Source organism: Convolutriloba macropyga, chromosome 4, assembly GCF_964194025.1.
Source record: "Convolutriloba macropyga chromosome 4, txConMacr16.3, whole genome shotgun sequence".
Taxonomy (NCBI): Eukaryota; Metazoa; Xenacoelomorpha; order Acoela; family Convolutidae; genus Convolutriloba; species Convolutriloba macropyga.
The window spans coordinates 17,999,827-18,022,181 of NC_134471.1; the positions used below are offsets into that span (position 1 = coordinate 17,999,827).

General features: G+C 33.5%; 1 protein-coding gene across 2 annotated transcripts in view; it reads left to right on the forward strand.

The window, feature by feature from the left end:
- Positions 1-22,355, forward strand: part of LOC142337492 (N-alpha-acetyltransferase 16, NatA auxiliary subunit-like) — a 444,167-nt gene that overhangs the window by 396,508 nt on the left and 25,304 nt on the right. For both annotated transcript variants that reach the window (XM_075386756.1, XM_075386757.1), the window contains exons 11-14: positions 2,081-2,244; positions 3,255-3,407; positions 10,287-10,406; positions 11,201-11,359. In XM_075386756.1, coding sequence (XP_075242871.1) covers positions 2,081-2,244; positions 3,255-3,407; positions 10,287-10,406; positions 11,201-11,359 — 596 coding nt within the window. The remainder of the gene's footprint in view (positions 1-2,080; positions 2,245-3,254; positions 3,408-10,286; positions 10,407-11,200; positions 11,360-22,355) is intronic.

The following is a 22,355-nucleotide window of genomic DNA, read 5'->3' on the forward strand; positions in this document are numbered from 1 at the left end:
GCTCCCCCAATTGTTTTCATTAAAGTTAATGTACTCTTTCTCGTTCTAGATAGTGCAATATATATTGACGAATTCAAGCATTAGTTGCGTTTTTCTTTGACTTTGGTGCCACTTTTTTTCAATAACAATGTTAGAAATACTTTTTGCGGGAAGTCTGTTGTTCTTTAATTTTTTCTGCAGTGGGTTTCTTGGAAGTTTGATTTTTCTGTCTAGGCTCCAGATGTGTAAAATTCTTCTTAAGGCTTTGTTGAAAATAATAACTTCAATAACACAGTTTTTCTAGAGGGATGTTTTTCCGTTTGTTTTTGTTCAATAGCCGCCGTCAGCCTCTCAACGGCTATTTTTTGGGCGCTCTTTTTTATTTCGCTTTAACTTTTGATCACGTTTTTCTTTTTACATAAGTCACGTTTGACGTCACGTTTGATTTTCACGTTTGAATTCTGACTTAGCTCTCACTGCAAATGATTTTTAAATGCTTGCACGCATTGAATTACGCAATGCAGTGAATACGATCAGAGACAAAAGAGCAAATTAAAAAGAATTGGATAAACCGATAAATCCCGGTCATTAAGTCTTAATGCTTTTGTTATCGAAGTTAACAAAATACAAAATAAGACGACTTTGACACTTGGAAAATTACTGTTCACTTTATCTGTTGATTTTTTTATTTCAATTCCGATATGCGAAAAGCGGATCAATGATGGCTATTTTCCGGCAATTTGCTGGCTGTTTTTAGTTTTGTACTGTTTTGTTTATTTTGGACTTAAGGTATTTGTTTTGTTTGTTATTGGAGTCTGATTTTGTTGTCTTCAATTTCTTCAATTCTTTGAATTATATTCCAGGACTGGCCCTGCTAGGTTATTTCGAATTTGATTTAATTTTTGATCACATTTTTGGTTTAATATAAATGTCATGAATTTCACGCTTTACTTCTGACTTATTTCATTTGCTAAATAGTGACGGTAAATAGCTAAATTTCACTTGCTAAATAATATGAGTTACGCAATGTAGTGAATGCAGTCAAAGTCAAAAGAGAAAATCAAACGAAACGTGATAAATCGATTCAGCCCGGTAGTTAATTCATAGTGCAATAGGTTATCAAATTTCATAAGAGCGATTGCTAGTTAACAGTAAGCTTAATAAGCAATCTAACTGACCACTTTTTGACACAAATTAGAACACCTGTTCAAACTTGGGACAATTTTTGACATAGCGGCTGTTATTGGGGACATCGTGGTTTTTTAATAGCCGCGAAGCGATAGCGCCTTTTTTGGTGACATCGTGTTTTTTCAATTTCAGTGCTTTGCAGTTAAAATTTGTGTGCGTGACGTCATTTCTGTTTTTAGGGCAATTGCGTGACTTACCTCACTAGAAAAAAATACTTTCGAACTCCCTCAATGAATTTTAAGTTTTTGAACATTTATTAGTTAACGATCAATAGTGTGCATCTAATTTGTGCTAAACGTATGTGCCCTATTTTTTAGTATTAGAGTCTTGAGTTTTTGATTTTGAATACTAATTTTGAATAGGCTCTATTAGGGCTTTTTCCTTATAGAGCGTATGTGTCTCATAAAAATGACAGTCTGAATCTTACCCAAAAAGTCTAGTGGTCTATTAAATCCTTGTGTTCAATCTGTCTATCTTGTTTCTTTAGTTGTTTCAATTCCATGGAAGGCAACAAGCGTCTATCGCGGCTATTTTCCGGCAATCTGCCGGCTATGTTTTGTTTCAATCCCGATGTGCGTCAACGGTGACTATTTTAGGGCAATCTGCCGCCTATTTTTGGGTCTCGCAGCGTGTTATTAATTGCTCTCATATGAATTTTTTTGCAGCTATATTAATCATTTGGTGTTTTTCAAAGAGATTTTTCTTACTACCGAGTTTTCACCTGAGCGCGGTCTTCTGGCCATTTAACTTTTTGTCATCGAAAAGGGGATAAACAGAGAAAGCCTGGTGGTCTTTTAAGTGTCTGAGCAGCTCTCTTAGAGCCGTATATCTTAGTCTCTAAGTATGCGATTCACCAAAACTATTTTGGTGAGCCCCCGTCTTGCAGGTTAGTCAGCTGTAGTTGAATTTTTAGCATTGGAGACCTCACCCACTACCGTTTTGTGGGTGCTACACTTCTTAGCCCAACACTTTGATCACGTGGGAGACCACGAGAGGGCCTTGCATTTCATCAACGAAGCAATTGAGCACACACCGACACTGCTAGAATTGCTCATGGTGAAAGCCAAAATTTTAAAGGTACCTTTGCTTAAATATTCTGGACAAGTTTTTTTCACTTTTATTTACCACTGATCATATATGGCTGCAATGCTACTTTCAGTTTAATATATTTCTAGTATTGTGGTCGAAGTCAATCGTGTTTTTGCATTTGTTACCCATGGATTTGTCAGCTCAAGAAATTTCATGATTCTAATATGCTCTTAAGCGTAAGCGGAATCAATTAAGGTTAATTCTCAACCAGTTTACAAAATCGTTGATTCTGCATCTCAAAGGAAACATTGAAATCTATTTGCTATTAGCTGGTGAGGTAGGCGTGTTTTGGAAGCAAAGTGTAAATTTTACTGTCCTTGCCGATGAGTATAACTAATCTTAAACTATGTTCGTGATTCAAACAAGAATTGTAAAGCTGTAATACAGAATATTCAGAGAGTTCGAAGAGTATGTATGCTTCGAAACAGAAACATGGCTTAGGATACAAATCAAACCCGTTGTGATTTCACCTATCTGACTTCTCGTCAAATTGATTTCACAGACGTAATTTTTGTCGCATAAAAATCTGTCTTTTCTCAAGTCTGACACTGTGTTTTTTGAGTCCCTCATTTTAGAACCATGAAACTTATTGCGCTGATTAAACCCTAAGTAAAAAAGACGGATCTATACGGTCCCCCCCCCCCCCCCTCAGTGTGTTTTACGCCCCTCAGTTACAAATTATATGTTATATAGCACGTTACTATGTAAGAAAATAGCACGTGCGCCCGGGGGGGTGGGGGCGTAAAAGCCCCCTAAGCTGGGGGTGGGGGCGAAACAGAATAGATCCAAAAAGCAGAAGGTGTTCAAGCACAAGCTTGATATAGCTTGATTTCCTTAATTTGTTTTGATTGATTGATGACTTCTGATTTATTTTGATTTGTAAAATTTGCTGGTTTTATGTTTTACCCACTTGTGCAACCTAGCAATTCATTGTAATCTGGAAACCTCTTGTGAATAAGTAGTTAACAAAAGGATAGTTGTTGTCGGTGTTATTATAGCATAGTGGTGACATAGAGAGTGCATGTGATGCGTTGGTGGAGTGCCAGAGTCTGGACACTGCGGACAGGTACATCAACTGCAAGTGTGCCAAGTACCTCCTCAGGGCAAACAGAATTCAGCAGGCAGTCGACATGTGCTCTAAATTCACTAGAGTTAGTAAAAAAATATATAGAACTTTCACTATAACTTCTTGACTAGAGTTAGTCAAAAAATATAGAACTCTCAGTATAACTTCTTGACCAGAGTTAGTTAAAAAATATAGAACTTTCAGTATAACTTCTTGACCAGAGTTAGTTAAAAAATATAGAACTTTCTTTTTGACTTCTTGACTAGAGATAGGCAAAAAATATAGAACTTTCACTTTGACTTACTAGAGTTAGTCTTGATAACTTCTTGAATCTTGGACTGCATTATGTTATTGAACAGGTTTTTGTGTGGACATATTTAGAACTAAGCTCAATTTAGAGTGTATATTGTTAAGGGAAATTGCTGATTTGTGTTGATCCTAATATATATTTGGGCTGTTTAGAGCAAGATATGATCGAGTTTTTTCAATGCTTATTGGCTTAATATAATGTTTGCCAGCAACGTACCACAAAATGTTTGCAATTTGATTTCTTATTGCACAATATAGCCATACGATGCGTTCCTGCCTACAATGCTTGCGCGTAATGTTCGGACGCCTCTCAATCACCACAGGTTTTTGATGAAATTTTCAAAGTTAAGATCGATCGGCTTTTAAAACTTTTTGGTAGAACTTCATAAATTTTGGCAGAACTGACCGAAACCAACTTCAGGATATCGTTTTAAACAATTCATTTTTTCTGTAAACCTAAGCTCTAAACCTAAAATTCTCTAAACCTAAAATTCTCTAAACCTAAATTCTTCAAGATGTGACGTAACATTAAGAATAACGTGATGTAACGCTTTTATATAATAATTGGAAAATTCCGAGCTTAAAATTGATAAAAGTTTCACTCAATCCACGAGTTCGGGTTTTTCTAGAGGATTGTCTGCATAGTTATGTCGCTCACCAGATCCTAATCGTCTGTGAAACATGAACTAAGAAGAACGTGATATGGAAATAAAGTTATGTTTAGCAGTCTTGTTTCCATACGCATACAAATGTTTTGTATACCCGGTATCTGAAAAATCTATCGTGACAATATTAAGTGAGGAAAGAATTGCTTGGAGTAAACTTCTAAATTGCTCTTGAATGAAGTTCGAGCAATTATTGTATTGTAAACGAACGTGCGTCTTTATGCAAAATTTAAATAATCTTGGCCGTTTGTGCTTTTTTTCTACAACATTATTTGCTTTCCAGTGAATTTTTTGCGCTTGACTTCTTAATTTTTGTTTGATCCCAATTGCTCTCAATTCAGAAATAAAATCTTGATGCTAAGATAAATGATCTTTTCCCTCAAGTTATAGAACAGGTGCCATTACATAATAGATCATTGTGTAAAAAAAGTATTGCACATGCTGTGGAGGGAGGGGGGGTGTTGTTGCAAATAATATTGGGATGCCGGGGGCACAAACCCCAAAGATCCAAAATGAAAGGTTTTTTGAGCTATTGAGCGTGAAAGCCATTATAGCTTGGCGGTTAAGATGTTGACTGCAGTCCTGGAGGTCGCGGATTCGAACTCCTATGAGGTTGGATTTTTATGCACCCGTAAAATTTCTAAGCTACACCCCTAAATTAAATTGCCCGCCACTTGATGTTTGAGAGTAATTAATCCAACGTTTGTCAATTTTTTGTCTCTTATGCGTTGCACGAATAATAAGTTAGTCATAAATCCGAATATTCACGGTGAATATAAAATACCGAAAATTCACAAGATGTGAATGTTAAACGCTTTGGTGTGCATTCGGTCGTCATGTCTATCAAACAAACAATTGAAAAAGCACTGAAGTTTGTAAATAGAAGCAATTACAAAATGAAGTTATGCTGTAGAAGCTTTTTTCTGAAGTGTTTTGTTTAAATGCAAAATTGCTAGAAATGGAATGGTGATCCATACCGATTGACCATATTTCATAAGGTCCCGACGCATCAGAAGTATTGATTTATTAATAGCCGCCCTCATCTTCTCAGCCGGCTATTATAGCGCTCCTATTTTTTTTTTACTTCGTCGAATAAAAAATGTTTCGCTTTACCTCATTTTGCCGCTTTTTCAACATTTTGCGTGAAATCTTTTTGACTTCTCTAGGCTAGTTTCTCTCTTCTCTCATTCTGCTAAAAGCGATTTTGAACATCAGTTGCTCAGCAAAGCAATTCAAAGTGAACAGAGTCAGTAAAAAAATGAAGTCAGAAAAAGAAACGGGATAAACCCATAAAGCCCAATTTTAGATGCCTGCTATTTGAACGTCGGTCCTATAAGTCCTTGTTACCATCTCTAATGCTTATTGGTATTGATAGTAACCCTGTAGCCTCTCTCTAAGAAACAAAAGTATGTTCAACTACGAAATGCCATCACAAAAAAAATCGGACTTAAAAAATGTTTTTGTACAAAAAATCTCTTTTTTTCAATATCTTCTATTCTTTCAATCCTAATCATGCTTATTGGAATCAACGGCGGCTATTTTCCGGCAATCTGCCGGGTATGTTTATAGCTGCGAAGCTGTAAGCTGAGCGTAGCTATAGTGCGGTGCTCTTGGTTTTTTTACGACTCGAAGAGGAGTATTGGTTTTCTTAAGGTTTTTTACAATTCAAAGAATTTGAATTGTATTGGGGCGCTGTCTTTTTTTTTAAGATCTGTTCACACATTTTCATGATTTTTGAAGTCAAATTGGAGTTGTGATTTTGGTCACGCCGAAACAGGAAATGGAGCGAAAATGCGAGGGGTTTTGCGGCGTGAAATTTTTTCGCTCTAATTTTAAAGTAGAGTGAGAAAACGGTGTTTGAACAAAAATTCGGTTTCTCGGTAGTGGTTTTTTGTTCACATGCGGCAATTTCACTCTGATTTTTACTGTTTTTTCGAGTTTTTGGATCGGATTTGTTTCTAAATGGTTTTCCCAATCCATTCACAGCTCATTGTAGGCCTGATTTTTTGTTTGAATTAAATTTTTATTTCTCGCTAGTGGTTTTTTTGTTCACATGCGGCGTTTTGACATTGATTTTCTGTTTTTTTTTCTTATTTTTTTACCTGAAGTTTTTAAATGGTTTTCTCAATTCACTCATAGTCCTTTCTAGGTCTAGTTTTTCTGTTTAGTCAATGAAAATTCTTTGAATTGTACGTCAGGACTTGTCCTGCTATGTTTTTTTTTTTACCGTACTATTCGTTCAGACGCTGTTTTGACCTAAAAGCGAAAGTGAGAAAAATTGCCGTGTGAACTAATTTTTTCTGAGCGAGAGAAGTTTTTTGATCATGCGCTGCGTTTAGTGAATGACTTTTTGACTTTGAAAAGTAGTTTTTGACTGAATGGCACATATAGATAACCGTTTTTAGCCGTTTTTTCGTCTAAGTGGCCCGTTTTTTTTGCTTGTAATTTGGTTTTTTGTAGAAATGATTTTTATTCGATGCTATATTGAAATGTAAACCTTGGAAATTAATAGCACAGTGTTTTGCAGAGCCTGAAAACGCGTTTCAAGTTCAAAATTGGCATAAATTTCTTGATTTTTTAATTAATTTTTGGCCTTTTTCCTATTGTTTTCTTCATTTTTGGATCTTTTAGCTGTCTTTTTGTCAAAAATCAGTCAATATGACAACTTCCCGTTGACAATTCATATACTCGATGCCTCTTTTTACCTCGATGTAATTTTATTTTATAAAATTGTACATATGCTAATCCGATTTTGGTAGTTTTTTTCCTATTTTTCTCAGTTTTTTGTCTGTATTTTGGTTTTAATTACTAGAAATATTATTTTTGTGCAACATGAGGGTCTTTAATTTCTTTTCAATAAAAACGTCAATAGTTTTTTAGCGTTAAATTTTTGAAAATTAGTTAATTTTTGTTTTATAAATGCAGTCCTAAAAATTTTTTGACTTTTTTTTGCAAAATGTTTCGTATGTTTGATTTCTGCTTTTTCTTTTTTTGATCTGTTCAGGAGGATAGATTTTTGTCTCGGATGTATCGTTGTATTTCCTATGTCTCGAATGCTGAAAAATGAAATGGTGTTAGTTTTTCTTGTTTTTTTAAATTTGATTTTTAAACTTTCAAAACTTTTAAACCTTGATTTGAACTTTCAAAAATCAAGAATTAGTCTTTGTTACGGTGTTCCTTACATTGTGTCCATATTGTTCACATTTTAGCTTGTATCATTCTAGCTCTGTCCTGGCACCTACATTTATACTGGTTTTATTGATTTTTTTCAGTTATTAACAAATTGAATGATTTCGGCTTTTTCTTAGATTTTCGTCATGTCTTTGGGTTGCAATTGATTTCATTCAACATAAGGCAGTACTAAGAGGGTACTAGAAAGCCTTTTCCAGAATTGCTACTTATTACTTTTTATTGTATTTTTTTCCGACCTTGGTATTGTTCTAAACATTTTTTGCCTTTAAATTATACTCAGTTGCTTTTCTATGATTATTTTTATTTTTGAATTAGTTTGAAATCATGTTGTCTAGCATATATACAAGAAGAACAAAGTATATGTTGTTTTTGCTTTAATTGCAGTGATGAGAAATCTAACTGTAGTAGTTTTCTTATTCTTAACTTTGAGCATTATTTTTTGAAAAATTTAGTTTAGTTTCTAAGTTATTATTATCTGCCGTTTGCTTTAGCGATCTTTTTGAGATTAGAATCATGAATTATTTGAGGGCAGTTGATAGCCCTCTCAGCTTTCTGAGACTATCAGTGTTTTGACTATCCTAATAATTTTGCACTTATCCTTACCAAACGTTTTCAATAATAAATATTTTTGCGGCATTTTGTTTCTCTTGGTGACAGAGGTTTTCACCAATTTTAAGATCAGACCGGGGGGGGGGGGGGGGGGATGGTGGGATAATGAGTTTATGGTTTATTAAAAAAGGTAATAGTTTCAGCTGCAATTAGGGTTTTGTAAAGTTTTTACGCTTCGAGTCGCTTCCGGAATTCTTCCGGCTATGTTTTTTTGTTTCGTCGTCTGACGCTTCATTTTCGTTTTACATTTGTTCTAGAACATTCTGTCTCGTCACTGCTTAAATGGCTTTTTCGCGCTTGATTTCACGCTTTCTGCGTGACCTAAATTGCGGTTATTCAGAAACAGAATCTGTTCCTAAAACAAAGTTGATTGTAAGAAAACAGATTGTATGGTCCGACAGCCGAGTGGTTAAGGCGACTGGCTGTTAATCCGGAGATCGCCTGTTCGGGACGCGACAGGGAATTTTTTTTGCACCCAAAAACAACCTCCTTTGAAATAAACTTGTAAGTTTCATAGGCGGCGGCGATAACTATTATCAACTCACTTCTGTATCTTTTTCCATCTGTATTTTACGGCACGCAAGTCTATTTCGCAGCTATTCCGGCAATATGCCGGCTATGTTTACATTTGGCTCTATTAGTGATGCATTAAATGTGGACCGCAGACTCGTCTCTCTAATCCTAAGGGGGATTTGTCTAGCGTTATTTTTTTGCTCAAAAACCTGAAATTGAGGTTTGAAGTTGCAAAATAATGTCTTCCGTACAATTTTTTGGCTTCCAAGAAGTTCTTCAAATTATGAATGTTGGACCTTTTCTTGAAACTAATTCTTAATAGAGTCCAGGCCTCCCTTGAAAAGCATTGCGCTTCTGGATGGGCTGATTTGGTTTGAATATATGTTCACCAAATAAATACAGTTATTTAATTTCTCTTGACCCTTTCGTGGAATACCTTGGATAAATTTTGCGCAAGCATAATGACGTTTGCTAAATCCCTGGAGCAAAGCGTGAGAAACAGATTAAATGAAATGAAACCAAGGAAGATTTCAACATTTTTTGCAGTTTTTGAAAGAAAAAAACTAATTCCGCTTGCTTTTAATGGAAATAAATAAACATTTCAACAACTTTTCATGCCAATTTTTTTCGACAGCTTTAGTCGTCGGATCTGATTATTTCGCCACTTCTCTTCGAGTTTGCCTAATGACTCTTAGCATCCCAAGAGAATTAAATGAATCATGCATGCTTTTCTTGCAAATGTATCAATTGAATGAGACCTTAACCAAATAGTTACATTGAATTCAACTCGAAATTTTTTCATACTTTTTTGAGGACTAGTTTGTACGGATATTATAAATTTAATTGTCATTCTAATTAGAAAATGAAGTCGATAGCTGACACCAAAATGTTTCTTCATAAAAATATCATTAGATATCAATGAAGTTCTTTGATTTTTAGTTAGCGTCACTATTCTCGTGGTGAAATTGACATCTTGCAATAGCATGCAGTGGTCGACTTTTCATCTCCTTTTATTGTTCTACAGATGAATTTAGGTTAAGAATTTGATGAAAAATATAGAAAAGAGCCTGTCGTGAAATTTAAGTATTTTTGAAATTCTTGATAATATGAATCGAATTAGCTTGATATTGACAAGTGTTTGTTCTAAGCGTAATATTTGTTGTAATAAAAAATTTTTATTCATAAGAAATCAGGTGAAACAGCTCATAATTTTAGAGAATGTCTGCAGTGTCCTACAATAGGCTGAAAATATTTGCGGAGTTGATAAAAACTGATCTCTGTCGGCAAAATTATTTTTGGAGCCCCTACTGATAGATATAAGAAGCTCAAATAACTCTTGCTCTTGCTAAATCCGAATGTAAAGGCAGTAATCGTGACAAGCATGGTTAAAATGGGCTTAAAAAGGGGTGATTTGGCGCATATTTTTAAAATAAACCTATCGTAAAGTGAGAAAAATGGTTCAGAAATTTCTAGTTTTTAAAAATTTTGAACGAAAAGTACAGAAAAAGTGATCAAATGGTCAAAATGAGCCAAAGTACAAAATTTTGTAAACGGCGAGTTGAAGAATGACCGGTCGTTGATGGATTACAAGTATGACGTGTTACAGAAAAGCTTAGAAGCTATGACTAAATAAGAGCTGTTAAACTGAGGTTATGTTTAGGCCATGTTGTTTTCAGGAGGGACAGGATGTAGTTGACAACTTGAATGAGATGCAATGTCTTTGGTTCCTGTCTGAAACAGGTGCTGCTTACCATCGCAAGAGTCAACTTGGAGAAGCCCTTAAAAAGTGCCATCAGGTATCGCGTTCATTCCTTTGACTTTTTACAAACACTATCTTATCCAAGTTTTCTATGAATAATAAATCTTTTGAGAATGCTCGATTTAGATGTTGCGATTATCATTTAAGTAGCTGTTGTCAGCAGTTAATGGAAAATAGCTATTAGCGCTTTTTCTTTATTTGTGAGAGCCAAAGTTTTGATGTAAAATTGTTTCTAATGAGCTCGAATTACTGTAGCTTAGTTATAATGCCTATCATAATGCACATCCAGTTTTGTAATGTTATAAACATTTGAAGGAGACTTCATTGTTGGACCAAAAATATTCAAAAAAACACTCCAACGAAAAGTTTTTTACTCTCAAACAAAGTTCCTAGCTATTATGTGGGTCTTGTGGTTTTTATACCATTTTTTGATTGATCGCTTTTTGGTCTGACCCTTTGACCTTTCGTCATCAAAAACGGGATAAATTGTTAAAGTGAGAGGTCATTAAGTGTCTGTTCAGTCCTACTATTATTTGGGGTGGTATAATTGCATAATTTGATGCAAATTGAGAAATCTATCCGAAGGTAATAAAGTCTGATCTAAAATCTTCTAAAAATTTTGGACGTTAAAGAACATTTTGTTTAGTCGAACTCCAAGAATTAAACTTTTTTAAAAAAAATTGTACTGGCGCTCCCTTTAAGCGGTTATCATTTGTATAGCAATGCTATAGATAATCAAAAATTGTAGGTAAGTTTTGAATCAAGCAGAAGATTTGCTCACGGGGGGGGGGGGGGACCACGCACTTCCAGATATTTCTTTGTGTGATTTAGGTATTGCGCCACTTTGAGGAGATCTGGGAGGGCCAATTTGACTTTCACGCCTATTCGATGCGGAAGATGACCCTAAGAGCGTACGTACAATTATTGAAGCTAGAAGACAGGATATACGAACAGAGGTACTTCTTCAAAGTGGCACACTTAGCCATCAAGGTCAGTTTTTAATTCTTCTCGCGAAACTTGAAGCAATTATTGTAAATTGCGTGTTTCATGAAAAAATTTTACTTGACCGATTTGACTTCTTGAGTTGACCGTTCGCCATTGACTACTTCAGTTTCGCTGCTGATGTAAACTTCTTTAATTCACAATCTTGAGCGGCTGAACTCAATTGGCGATAATTTAGTACTAAAAGCGAACTGAAAGATGCACAATATAATTTGATTTTTAATAGCCGACCTTATAGCGGCCCTATTTTTACGACTCGTTGAGTACAGGCGATCAATTTTTACGATTCAAAGAGGCGTTATGTTTTTGTTTTCTTTACAGCCTATCAACGGCTATTATTCAGGTGCTCTCCTTTTTAACGATTCGAACAGGAGTGTTGGTTGAGCGTCTTTTTTGATCGGTAATTTTGTTGGACTGTTTTTAATACAGGAAGTGTAATGCGTTAAAACAAAGTTTGGGTCGAATTGCTGAGAGAAGAGAGACGGTGGTTTTCTGTTCATGTCGCAATATTGATAGAAAGCGCGAAAATTAGGATGTGAAAAAAATCCGGTAAATAAGCGAAATGTGATTGATCAGCATTTTCAGTGAAACTCGATTTTTTTCAGTGAAAGGTGTTTAATTGCTCTCAGGAAGTTTGCAGCAATTATGTTAGTCATATGGTCTTTTTTATGCGATTTTTTGCTGGACCGATTTTTCGTCACCCAATTGAGTTTTGGTTGTCAAAACGGGATAAACAGGTAGCGCTAAGATAGCATCAAGTTCTCTTAGTGCCCTAAGCCTTACTATACTCTAAGAATGCGATTCACCAAAACTGTTCCGGGGAGACAATTTCATGGTGTGAAGGGTAGTTCTTAATCTTTAAAGTTTGACCCCTCAGTCATCCCCCTCCCGCCATCAACCCTCTCAACACTGCCATTGTCCAGCATTCTCCACCTGTCCATTTGAACCCCATCTCATTTAGGCTTCGCAACCCTACCCCCATCTCTTTACCCCCCCCCCCATTCTTGCCCCCCATCACACACACACACAGACACACACACACTGGTCACCACTCCAATGCTAGCATCCATTCGTCAGTCGCTTGACAGCAATTCCCCCGACGTTATTCGGTTATGTTTTTCTATTCTTTCAATCCCAATGGGCATGATCAAGATTTTTAATTTTTAATCAAATTATTTTTCCCGTGATGCTTAGTTTCAGTAAGTCCCCCGTTGCTCTAAAATCGGAATCATTAAGAAAGTTTGGGTCTTTTTATTTTGTCATGTTTTTGATAAAATGTTTGTTCGTCAGAAAAATTTGCCTTAATTTGCTTTCTTGTAATATAAATAGCCGCGCCAGCCTCTCAGCGACTTTTATTTTGGCACTCTCCTTTTTCAGAATTCGCTTTATATATTGATCACTTTTTTCGTTTTACATAAGTCACGATTTTCACGTTTGACTTCTGACTCACCTCACTCACTATTTCAACTGAATGGATTTTAATTGCTTGCACGCATTGAATTTCGCATTGTAGTGAATACGGTCAAAGTCAAAAGAGCAAAATAAAACACGGGATGAACCGATAAAGCCCGGTCATTAAGTGCATTTGGTTATCGAAATTCTTCATAGCGATTGCTAGCTGACATCAGTATTAAACCAAATAGCTTCCAGTTTAGCTGAAATATGTTTTTGAGTCTAACTGAAACTGCACACTGAATTAGGCTACTTTTTGAAACTGTTTTTTTTATTACTAATTGCTCTCAACCGAAGTTTGTAGCAATTATATTAATCCTCTGGTCTTCTTCAACACAATTTTTTGTACTACCGAGTTTTCCTCTGAGCGCGTTTTTTTCTCCCACCTCAGTCAGGCAACTCCCCCTCCACCAGCACACCCACCCCCACCCCCCCCAAGAAAAAATCAATCCCATTGTCCACCCTCCTCTACCTGTCGATTTGAACCCTTTCTCATCTAACCGTCCCAACCCTGCACCCCATCGCTTGACCCCCCCCCCCCCCCCAACGCTCACCCCTCACACACACTCCGGTCACCCCCAATGATAAGATCCCTAAGCCTCCGCTGGCTACTACCAAAGCCAACCGCTCGCCGGTCGTTTGCGAGCAATTCGCCCAACGTCAGTCGGTTATATTCAGTATTTGTCAGATACTTTCCTATTTTGTTCTTGTTATTTTTCTCTGATGATTAATTTAAAAAGATTTTGTCAATTAAGATAGTCAATTTTACTCTAAGTCGTTTTGCGGACCTCTTCTCGTTATGTCTGTTTTACAAGTGAGCTAGCAATGTTTTCAGTGAGTGAATTCGCTTTAAGAATTTTTTTTGTGACCAAACTGGAAGAGCGAAAGAACTAAGAGCTTTTTTGCTAATAAGGTTTTTTTGAAACAATGCCAGAAATGTAAGAGTGAAAAAATTTCCGCTAAGCGAGTCAATTTTTTCACGCTTTTTCTGTTCTAAAGTTATGTAATTGTCCAAGTTTTTTGGTAATTAAAGGCAGTTTTATGGTAATTTACAGATGGTTCTTTTTGCCAATTGCGATATTTCACGATGCTGTCTAAAAGCTAGTTGTAGACAACTATTGGTGACTATATTTCATATGTTTGGATATTTTTACCTAGTTTAAAGGAAGTTAAAGGTAATTAAAGTGAGTTTTATGCTAATTTACAGATGCTTCTTTTTGCCCATCCCTCATTTCGATATTTTACCCATTACTTTGTTTTGTTAGGTTTATTAGCTGAGGTGGAGCCTAGTGCTCTCAAGTTTTATTACAATTTGAGCCGCGGTTTTCAGTTATTAATTAAAAACTGGAATTTGTTAATTTTTTTTTACAATTTTTCGCCCTCACATACTGTTTTTTCTTTTTTTTTCAAAATGAGGATTGTTGGTCAGCTTATTTTGACCTGCCAAATTTTGTGTCATAATTTTGATAGTCTCGATTTTGTTAAATGAAAGTCTGTTTGAATATGTACTTGTACTGTACGAAACATAATTAAATATTTTTTTGTAAGGTAAATTTACATTTGGGTAGTTTTTCTGTTATTTGTCTTCAGGTTGTTATTTTCGATTGATGTTTTTATGTCTTCTGTCAGTTTTTGCTAGCTAGTAGAATGCGTAGTTTTTTCGGCGACGACGACTTCGAGTCGATTCCGGAATTCTTCCGGTCATTTTTTAATCGGTGAATTCTGTTAGAGGAAGTCAAATGCCGAACGTGAAAGGAAGAGTTTAGGTCAATCTGCTGTGCAAACGTGGAAATCAGAGAGATATTTTAGTGTTAATTTGTGATCATGCATGATTGAAAGAGTGAGAAAAGTGAGAAATTTTGCTCTAAGTTAGCGATATTTGATCACGTGCGGCTTCTTCGACGCGGTTTTTTAACTTGTTTTTTTTCTTTGCGCAATTTTTCTTCCGGTGTTTGTCTCACTTATTTAATCTAGTGCGTTTGGACGTTTATTTGGGTAATTTTTTAAATAAAAAATAATCTTATAATGCATTTTTGCTCTATTCTTCGCCTTTTAGAACTCTTTAGCAATTTTTGTATTCTTTAATTTTATAGCATGTTTTTGTTGAATGCTTTTTCTATTGGCTTCGGTGATGTTACCAATTGATTGATACTAATTTTGACTTGTGTTTGGTAAAGAAGACGGAGTAACCTAATCAAATTTCGGCTCATTTGTTTTGTTAGATCTGATTTTAAGGTGTTTGTAATAATTTTGTTTTACAATTTATTCTAGAGCTATTCTACAGATAATGCTACATTTTTATAAGAGATTTTTGATTGAGCAGAACAGCGTTTTCGTAAGGGTTTTCAAAATAATTGCTGTGAAGTACCGCTGTAGCATTTTTTAGATATTTCTGAAATTATTTTTTTTCTTTTCCTTTCCCCTCCCTCGTGTTTCTCTATGTGCCGTTTATGTCAATTTTTCTGTTAGTTTGTCCGTTATTGAATGAATTTTTTTTCACATGTCCTTGTGCCAATAGTTGTTTCGTAGTCGTAACTTGTAAAGAAACTTTCTCAGGTGTTTTTATAGTTTTTGTGATCAGACTTGCCTTTTTGATGATAATTTTAATCTGTTATTGTTTCAAAATGATTCGTAGAATTTAGTAGGATCTTAATAGTGTTCAGTGAGTTGTTGGGCTGGCTTCTGAGTAAATATCTACTTCGAGTCGGTTCTTGTTTTCCAGCTATGATTTTTGTACTTTGAACAAAAATTTGATTCGCTTTACCTTGGTTCACAGCTGTTTCAACATTTTGCGTGAATTCTATCAAGGCTGGTTTTGCTCATCTATCAAGTAGTGGGAAAAGGGTGCTATTCTGCCACTTCCTAATCGGAAGATGACTAAATACCACCTTTTTCCCATTACTCTTTATATCTACTACTTGCTTATACCCCCATTTTATTCACTACTATATATTCACTCGAAGTCTAACAATAAATTAAGAAATGGCTTAATTCTAGAAAATAATAATAAGCTCGTTTGCAAATTCGCCGATACTTATTCACTCAAAATCTATCATTTTCTGTCACTTAGTATCGAGTAAACTATGCTTGTAACAGCCAGTAGCTTGTAACAACCAGTAGCTTGTAACAACCAGTAGCCTGTAACCACCAGTAGCATGGTAACAACCATTAGCTTGTAACAACCAGTAGCTCGTAACAAAAATAAAGCATTGAAACAACCACTAGCTTGTAACTCCAGTAAATAATCTTCATTCTGATTGGCTAGTCAGTAACGTGTAACAGGTTACTTCACAAAGAATGTTCTAGAATAATTCTCCATGTGGGCACCATTATTCTCCACGGCATATTTTGGCTATTCATCATGGTTTTCGCTTGGCTACACAAAATATAACTCATTTGAACAATAACTTTTATTAAACAAGCATAATTAAGGCATACGAACTAAATAGCAAAACTTGGACATAAAATATACGGATTTTTAGCAATATCTCGAGAACTAAAAAAGTATTAAATTCAAACTTTCTGAATGGATAACTATTAGTTGGATACACACTCTGTATGAGAATGAGGTCTGTACGCCAAGGGGGAGGAGTGGGACTATCTTTTTAATTCTATAACCAATGTTAATACGTGGGGGAATTTTTCAAATGTAAATAGCTCCAAAACTGTTGGTTCAAAATTGAGCAAACTTGGCAGTGACTACCACAGGCCTATATTATAAGACATGCAAGAGGAAGAAACTAAATCGGACGGATACTTTTCGAGATAATGAGATTTAAATTTCAGATTGCAATAAAATTTAGTAATGAATGTTATCTTCTCTTCCAAATAAATCTTCAAATATAAGTTCTACGACTCCAGTGTTATGGTCATTGACATAAATGCTGGAATGGTAAACTCGAATATTCACCAGATTCGTGGAGAAAAACTAAAGCTGTTTTAAGCATTTCACAAATTTCTTTCACTTATTTTTTGTGCATAATTTGCAACATATTTGAGTTATAATCTAACTAATTCACATTTGAGTTATAGTCTGTCTTCATTTACTATTAGTGGTTGCTAAATATGAAAGAAAGCTAAATTTACATATTTTTTTCATTTTAAAAAATTAATTTTTTTCCAAAAACAAAAAATTTATAAATTTTCAAAATAAGAGAAATCCCTCTTTTAAGAGCGAATCACTCTTTAAGAGCGAAATCGCGCCTATCGGAGTGATGCCCCAGTACAAAATCACTATTTATCGCGCTTAAAGAGTGATTTCCCTCTTTTTAAATAACTTTTAAAATTATCTAAATTTTTTAAAAATTTTATTGTTTTACTTTTCTATATTTTTTATTTTAAATTATCTATACACTTCAATAAATTTATATTTTCTTTTACCTTTTCTATATTTAACCCATTATTAATAAGAAATGATACAAAATTTTAATATTTACACGAACAACTTTCCTCAGTTTGGCTAATAACTAAAAGACTTACAGTTTTGCTTTGCCAACTAGGATTAATTGTTTTCTCACTCAAATTTCTACTAAATCCTTTAGGTATATATACATCTGGATGTTGTTTCTTTACATGAGCCTGTATCACATCATATCTCACAACAGAAACACAATATGGACAATTAACTTTAGCTGAAGTACAACTTCTACATGTATACTTACTCTCATCAAAATCAGTTAGTGGTTTTATATAATTACATTTATTACAACTTCTAATTAAGACTTCTGGGCTAAGTTTAAGGTTAGGGTTAGGGTTAGGGTTAAGATTAGGGGTGGGATTGGGGTTAGGGTTAAGGTTAGGATTAGGGTTAGGGTCTCAGTTAGAGTTAGAGTCATAGATAGAACTAGAACCAGAACTAGAGCTAGAACTAGAACTAGATTCATTTTTTAAAGAACAACCCCATGGAGAAAAATTATTAGCACAAATACCACTTAGTATTATATTACCACACATACATTTATCAGTTTTATCTTTGACATGATTCATAATGATATTTTAAAACAGCAATGTTTCCATATTTATAGTTACACTCTAAACATTTTAAAAGCATTTATAATAGGGTAAACTATAATATTTACCTAATCATTTTGCAGATAGGACTTTGTCCGTGTTTCACTATCGGTGTAACCGCTTCGCAGATAATATTTAGCCATGATTTCAATTAAATCTTTAGTATTATCTTTAGATGTGATACACTCTGCTAAATATTTTTTTCCTAACGTATTGAGTGTAATAGTTTTACATCTCTTATCTAAAATCAATTCATGGTCTAATTCCTTTTTATCTCTAACAAAATTTATAATCTCTTCTCTAAATTCTTCATTATTTCCATATAGTCTGGTTAAAAATTTTCCTCCCTTTCTATTCAAAATTCCCATCTCTTAATTTATATATTCTTTTTGTAGTTTTTCTAAGGGTGTAACAAGTTTACGTGCCCCATTAACTAAACTAATTTTTAGATCAGTGTAACTGGTTCCCAGATAGGACTTTGTCCATGTTTCACTATCAGTAAGATCACTTTGTGTATTAGCAAAGCTACTTTGTGTATCAGTATAATTACTTTGTGTATTAGTATAATCACTTTGTGTAAAAGGGAACCTGTTTGGCAGATCTTCAACATATCCAACGTTAACCAAAGTGTTTGCTCTATTCAACATATTGATTGCACTCATTGCCACGGCTCCAACAGTTTTTATTATTGAATCAGGATAAATATAACTAGTTATAACTAAACCCCAACCTATAATTCCATCAATATTTGAAAATTGTTTTAAACCTTTTGCTTTAACCATCTCTTTTGTTAAAACATCATTCTGAATTTTAATATTATTTAAAGTAAGAAGTTTATTAAAATAAAACTGATAATTATCATGATTAATGGTATTTCTATCTGTTGCATTTATCATGAGTGGTTTCATATATGCTATAAGTTTATTTATATCTTCTCTTTCTAATTCATCTTTTAAACTAAGAGCTTTTAAATCAAGGAAACCAATTCCTGAATCATATATCATTGTTCTATTACTATTAATTATAATAAAAGTATTTTCCTTCTGATTATATTTAATTATACCATAACGAAGTTCATCTGACATTCCATCTGTACGATTATAATGGTTACTATTTAACTCATTAATTATTTTATTGAAGTCATGTTCACATTTATATATCTCATTAAAGTTTTTAAATAGATGAGGTCCATTATAAGTTGTTAAATAAATAGTATCACAACTCATTCTTGCCGTATTAATTATTTGAGCTGGTTTATGACACATTACAATCATTTGAATATTATAATGTCTACATTCAGTAAAATAATAAGCTATATCCTTATTTAACCTATCACCCATATCATCAAGTACTATTACACAATTTTGAATTTTATGCATATTATTTTTATTATCATACTTATATCACATTTATTAAACCCAGTATAAAACTTATTAGACTCAGGATCTATCCAGTCTCTGTCATTTTTACACACTATAACTATATTTTTAGCTTGGTGTTGGTTTTGGTCTTGGTTTTGGTTTTGGTCCCGGTTTTGGTTTTGATCAGTGAACGAACTTTGTTCGTGGTTTACCAAACTGCTTGGCTTGCCACGGACTTCGTCCGTTCGCAGATCTTGGTTTTGGACTGAGTTTAATTTTAAGTATTGTCTAATAAAATATGTTTTCCCTGTACCAGTTACACCATAAACAATAGTATGTAATGGTGACTTTTCATATTCAAATCTAACTAGACTCCTATTCATAAATCCACCAAAGCTTTTTTCTAGTTTTGTATATTTACTTGGTATTGAATCATATATTAAATAGCAAATTCCAATTAAGAAAATAAAAATTATAACTGCGCTACCTGTCTCCATTTTTTATTTAAAATATAGACTTGATTTAGACTTAGACTTATTAAATTTATTATATAAAAATGCTTATCCTAAGTTTTGAGGAATTCAATAATAAATTTAATATTGATAATAGTGCTATGAGTGATATCAGAATAAAAGGTATAGATAAAGATATAAGTCTAACACCAATTGAAATAGTGATGAGATCAAAGTCCTAAAACAATCAGGGAACCTGCTTCGCAGATCTATGATACTAACTCCAATATTATTGTAAATTTACATCCAACTGAAGGTACAAATTGGGTTTTAGTTATAAGAAGAGAAGGTGGTCCTGTGTATTACTTTGATAGTTTTGGTGTTGAGATCCCAACATTATTTTTAGAAGAATGTGTTGATCTAGGCTCTAATGAGAGAATACAACAATATGATGAATCTTTTTGTGGGGTTTATTGTTTATAAATGATCTATCTTATTGATAGAGGATTTAGAATTAAAATTGCTTTAAATATTCTAGTTTATCAAGTTAAATGTCGTGAAATATATAATGAGTGTTTTTGTTTGGGTTGTAATGTTAATAAGGGAACCTGCTTCGCAGATGATAATTATAATGTTAATAATAATAATAATGATAATGATAATAATAATGATAATGATAACGATAATAATAATGATAATGTTAATGATAATGTTATTGATAATGATAATGATAAGGTTAATGTTAATGATCTACGAAGTAGCTCTGCTAATAATGTTAATTATAATGATAATCAGGGAACCTGCTTCGCAGATGATCTACGAAGTAGCTTTGCTAATAAAGATAATGATAGTGTTAAAGATAATGTTAATGATAATCAGGGAACCTGCTTCGCAGATCTATTTGATGAAAAACATGGTGAAACATGGACGAAGTCCCATCAAAGGGGTAAACCTAATAACAATAGTCCTACTAACAATATCTCTGTAAATATAAATAAAGATCTACAATCATGGCTAAATGATGATGATATAATTACTCAAGCTGAATTCCCAGATAACTTTAGATGTATAATATCTGGTCCTAGTGAATGTGGTAAGACATTCTTATTAAAAAAAATTAATTCTAGCTGTTATATATTTTGATAAGCTATACATCATTGGACCTACTGGTGATCAATACAATGGATTAGAAAGTTATAATCGACGAAGTCGCAACTCTGATAAACTACCCAAAGACTAATGATATTCAATGATGTTAAAGAACCATTTATTAATGAATACTTTTGTAGAGGTAGACATAATAATTGTAATATGATATATCTTAATCAAAACCTGTTCTCTCTGGATAGGCAGAGTGTTAGAGAGAACTGTATTCTATTTATTTTATTTGAACAGAGAGGTAAAGTCCTAGCATCGATATATCAAGATTTCTTTAATAATGTTGAACTGAGTTATAATGATTTTGCTAATATATGTAATAAGGTATGGAAAGAGCCTTACAATTAAATTGTAATTGATATAACTAAAAAGAAAAATATTATTGGTAAACTAAGAATTAATTGGGATCTGAGAGTTTTGTAGTTAAATTATTTCTATGTCCATGGCTATTATTATAGATATAGATTAAACTATAACCATATCATTAACTATCAGGGAACCTGCTTCGCAGATAAATATATTCTAAATCAAATGCAAAGTAAGACTTAATACATCGCCATTAAAGTCTTTAGGTCTCCCATACTCATCTTTGATATGAAACTCTATATATTCTATTCTATCTATAGTTACATTTTGATATAAGATATTAGTTGGTATAATATTTATCAAGTGGTGGTTCAGTTAGATTAAAAGTATATAATATATCTGTATCTTTACCATTATCTTTAGCTCCAGATATAATATTGCAATGAATGTTAATTATATTGAAACCCATAATATCAATAATTTTCTGAGATTTATATTTACCTTTTTTATAAACCATTTTTCAAAATCCTAGTAATGAGTCTATTGAGTTTTCTATATCAAAGCTGAGTGCTCCTTGTTTTATTTCCATTAAGCATTTCCTCGTATTCTTATCAGGTTCTGTTATAACATTACCATCAGTTTCTTTTTTTATTAATTCTGCTATGTCAGTTAACTCATATGCTCCCAGTGTAATAGTTGAATATAGCAATGGAATTCCTTTATAATTATAATTAAGTATAGATGTAATGTGTGGGCTTGAGGTATAGATAGGGTTAGGGTTATGGGTAAAGTTAGGGTCAGAACTAGGAGCCTGAGATAAAGCTTCTTCGTCTCCTATAACAGTACTAGCATATAAGAATTGATTATTCCTCCTATTCACATTAAACACTGAATTATAAACAGATAATCTAATTAAACCTAATTTTGTTGTATTAAGTATAGGTTCACCAAAGTTAAACTTTTTTGTTGGCTTTATCATTCTAAAGTTAAGTGTATGTTCTTTAGTTTTATTTAAAGCATCATGTATTTTTTGCAGATCCCATAAGATTAAACTCTCAGTCATTTTTTGACTTATAAAAATGGACTTTTATCTGGATACAACTTATGGTTATAATAGTGATATACACAAAAGTAAGATTATAAAATATTAACCAAATAATCTGGCAACAATGAATACGGTTAATACCAATATTAATATCATTCTCAATAGAGAAGAGAATCACTTAAATTTGCGTGATTCCTATC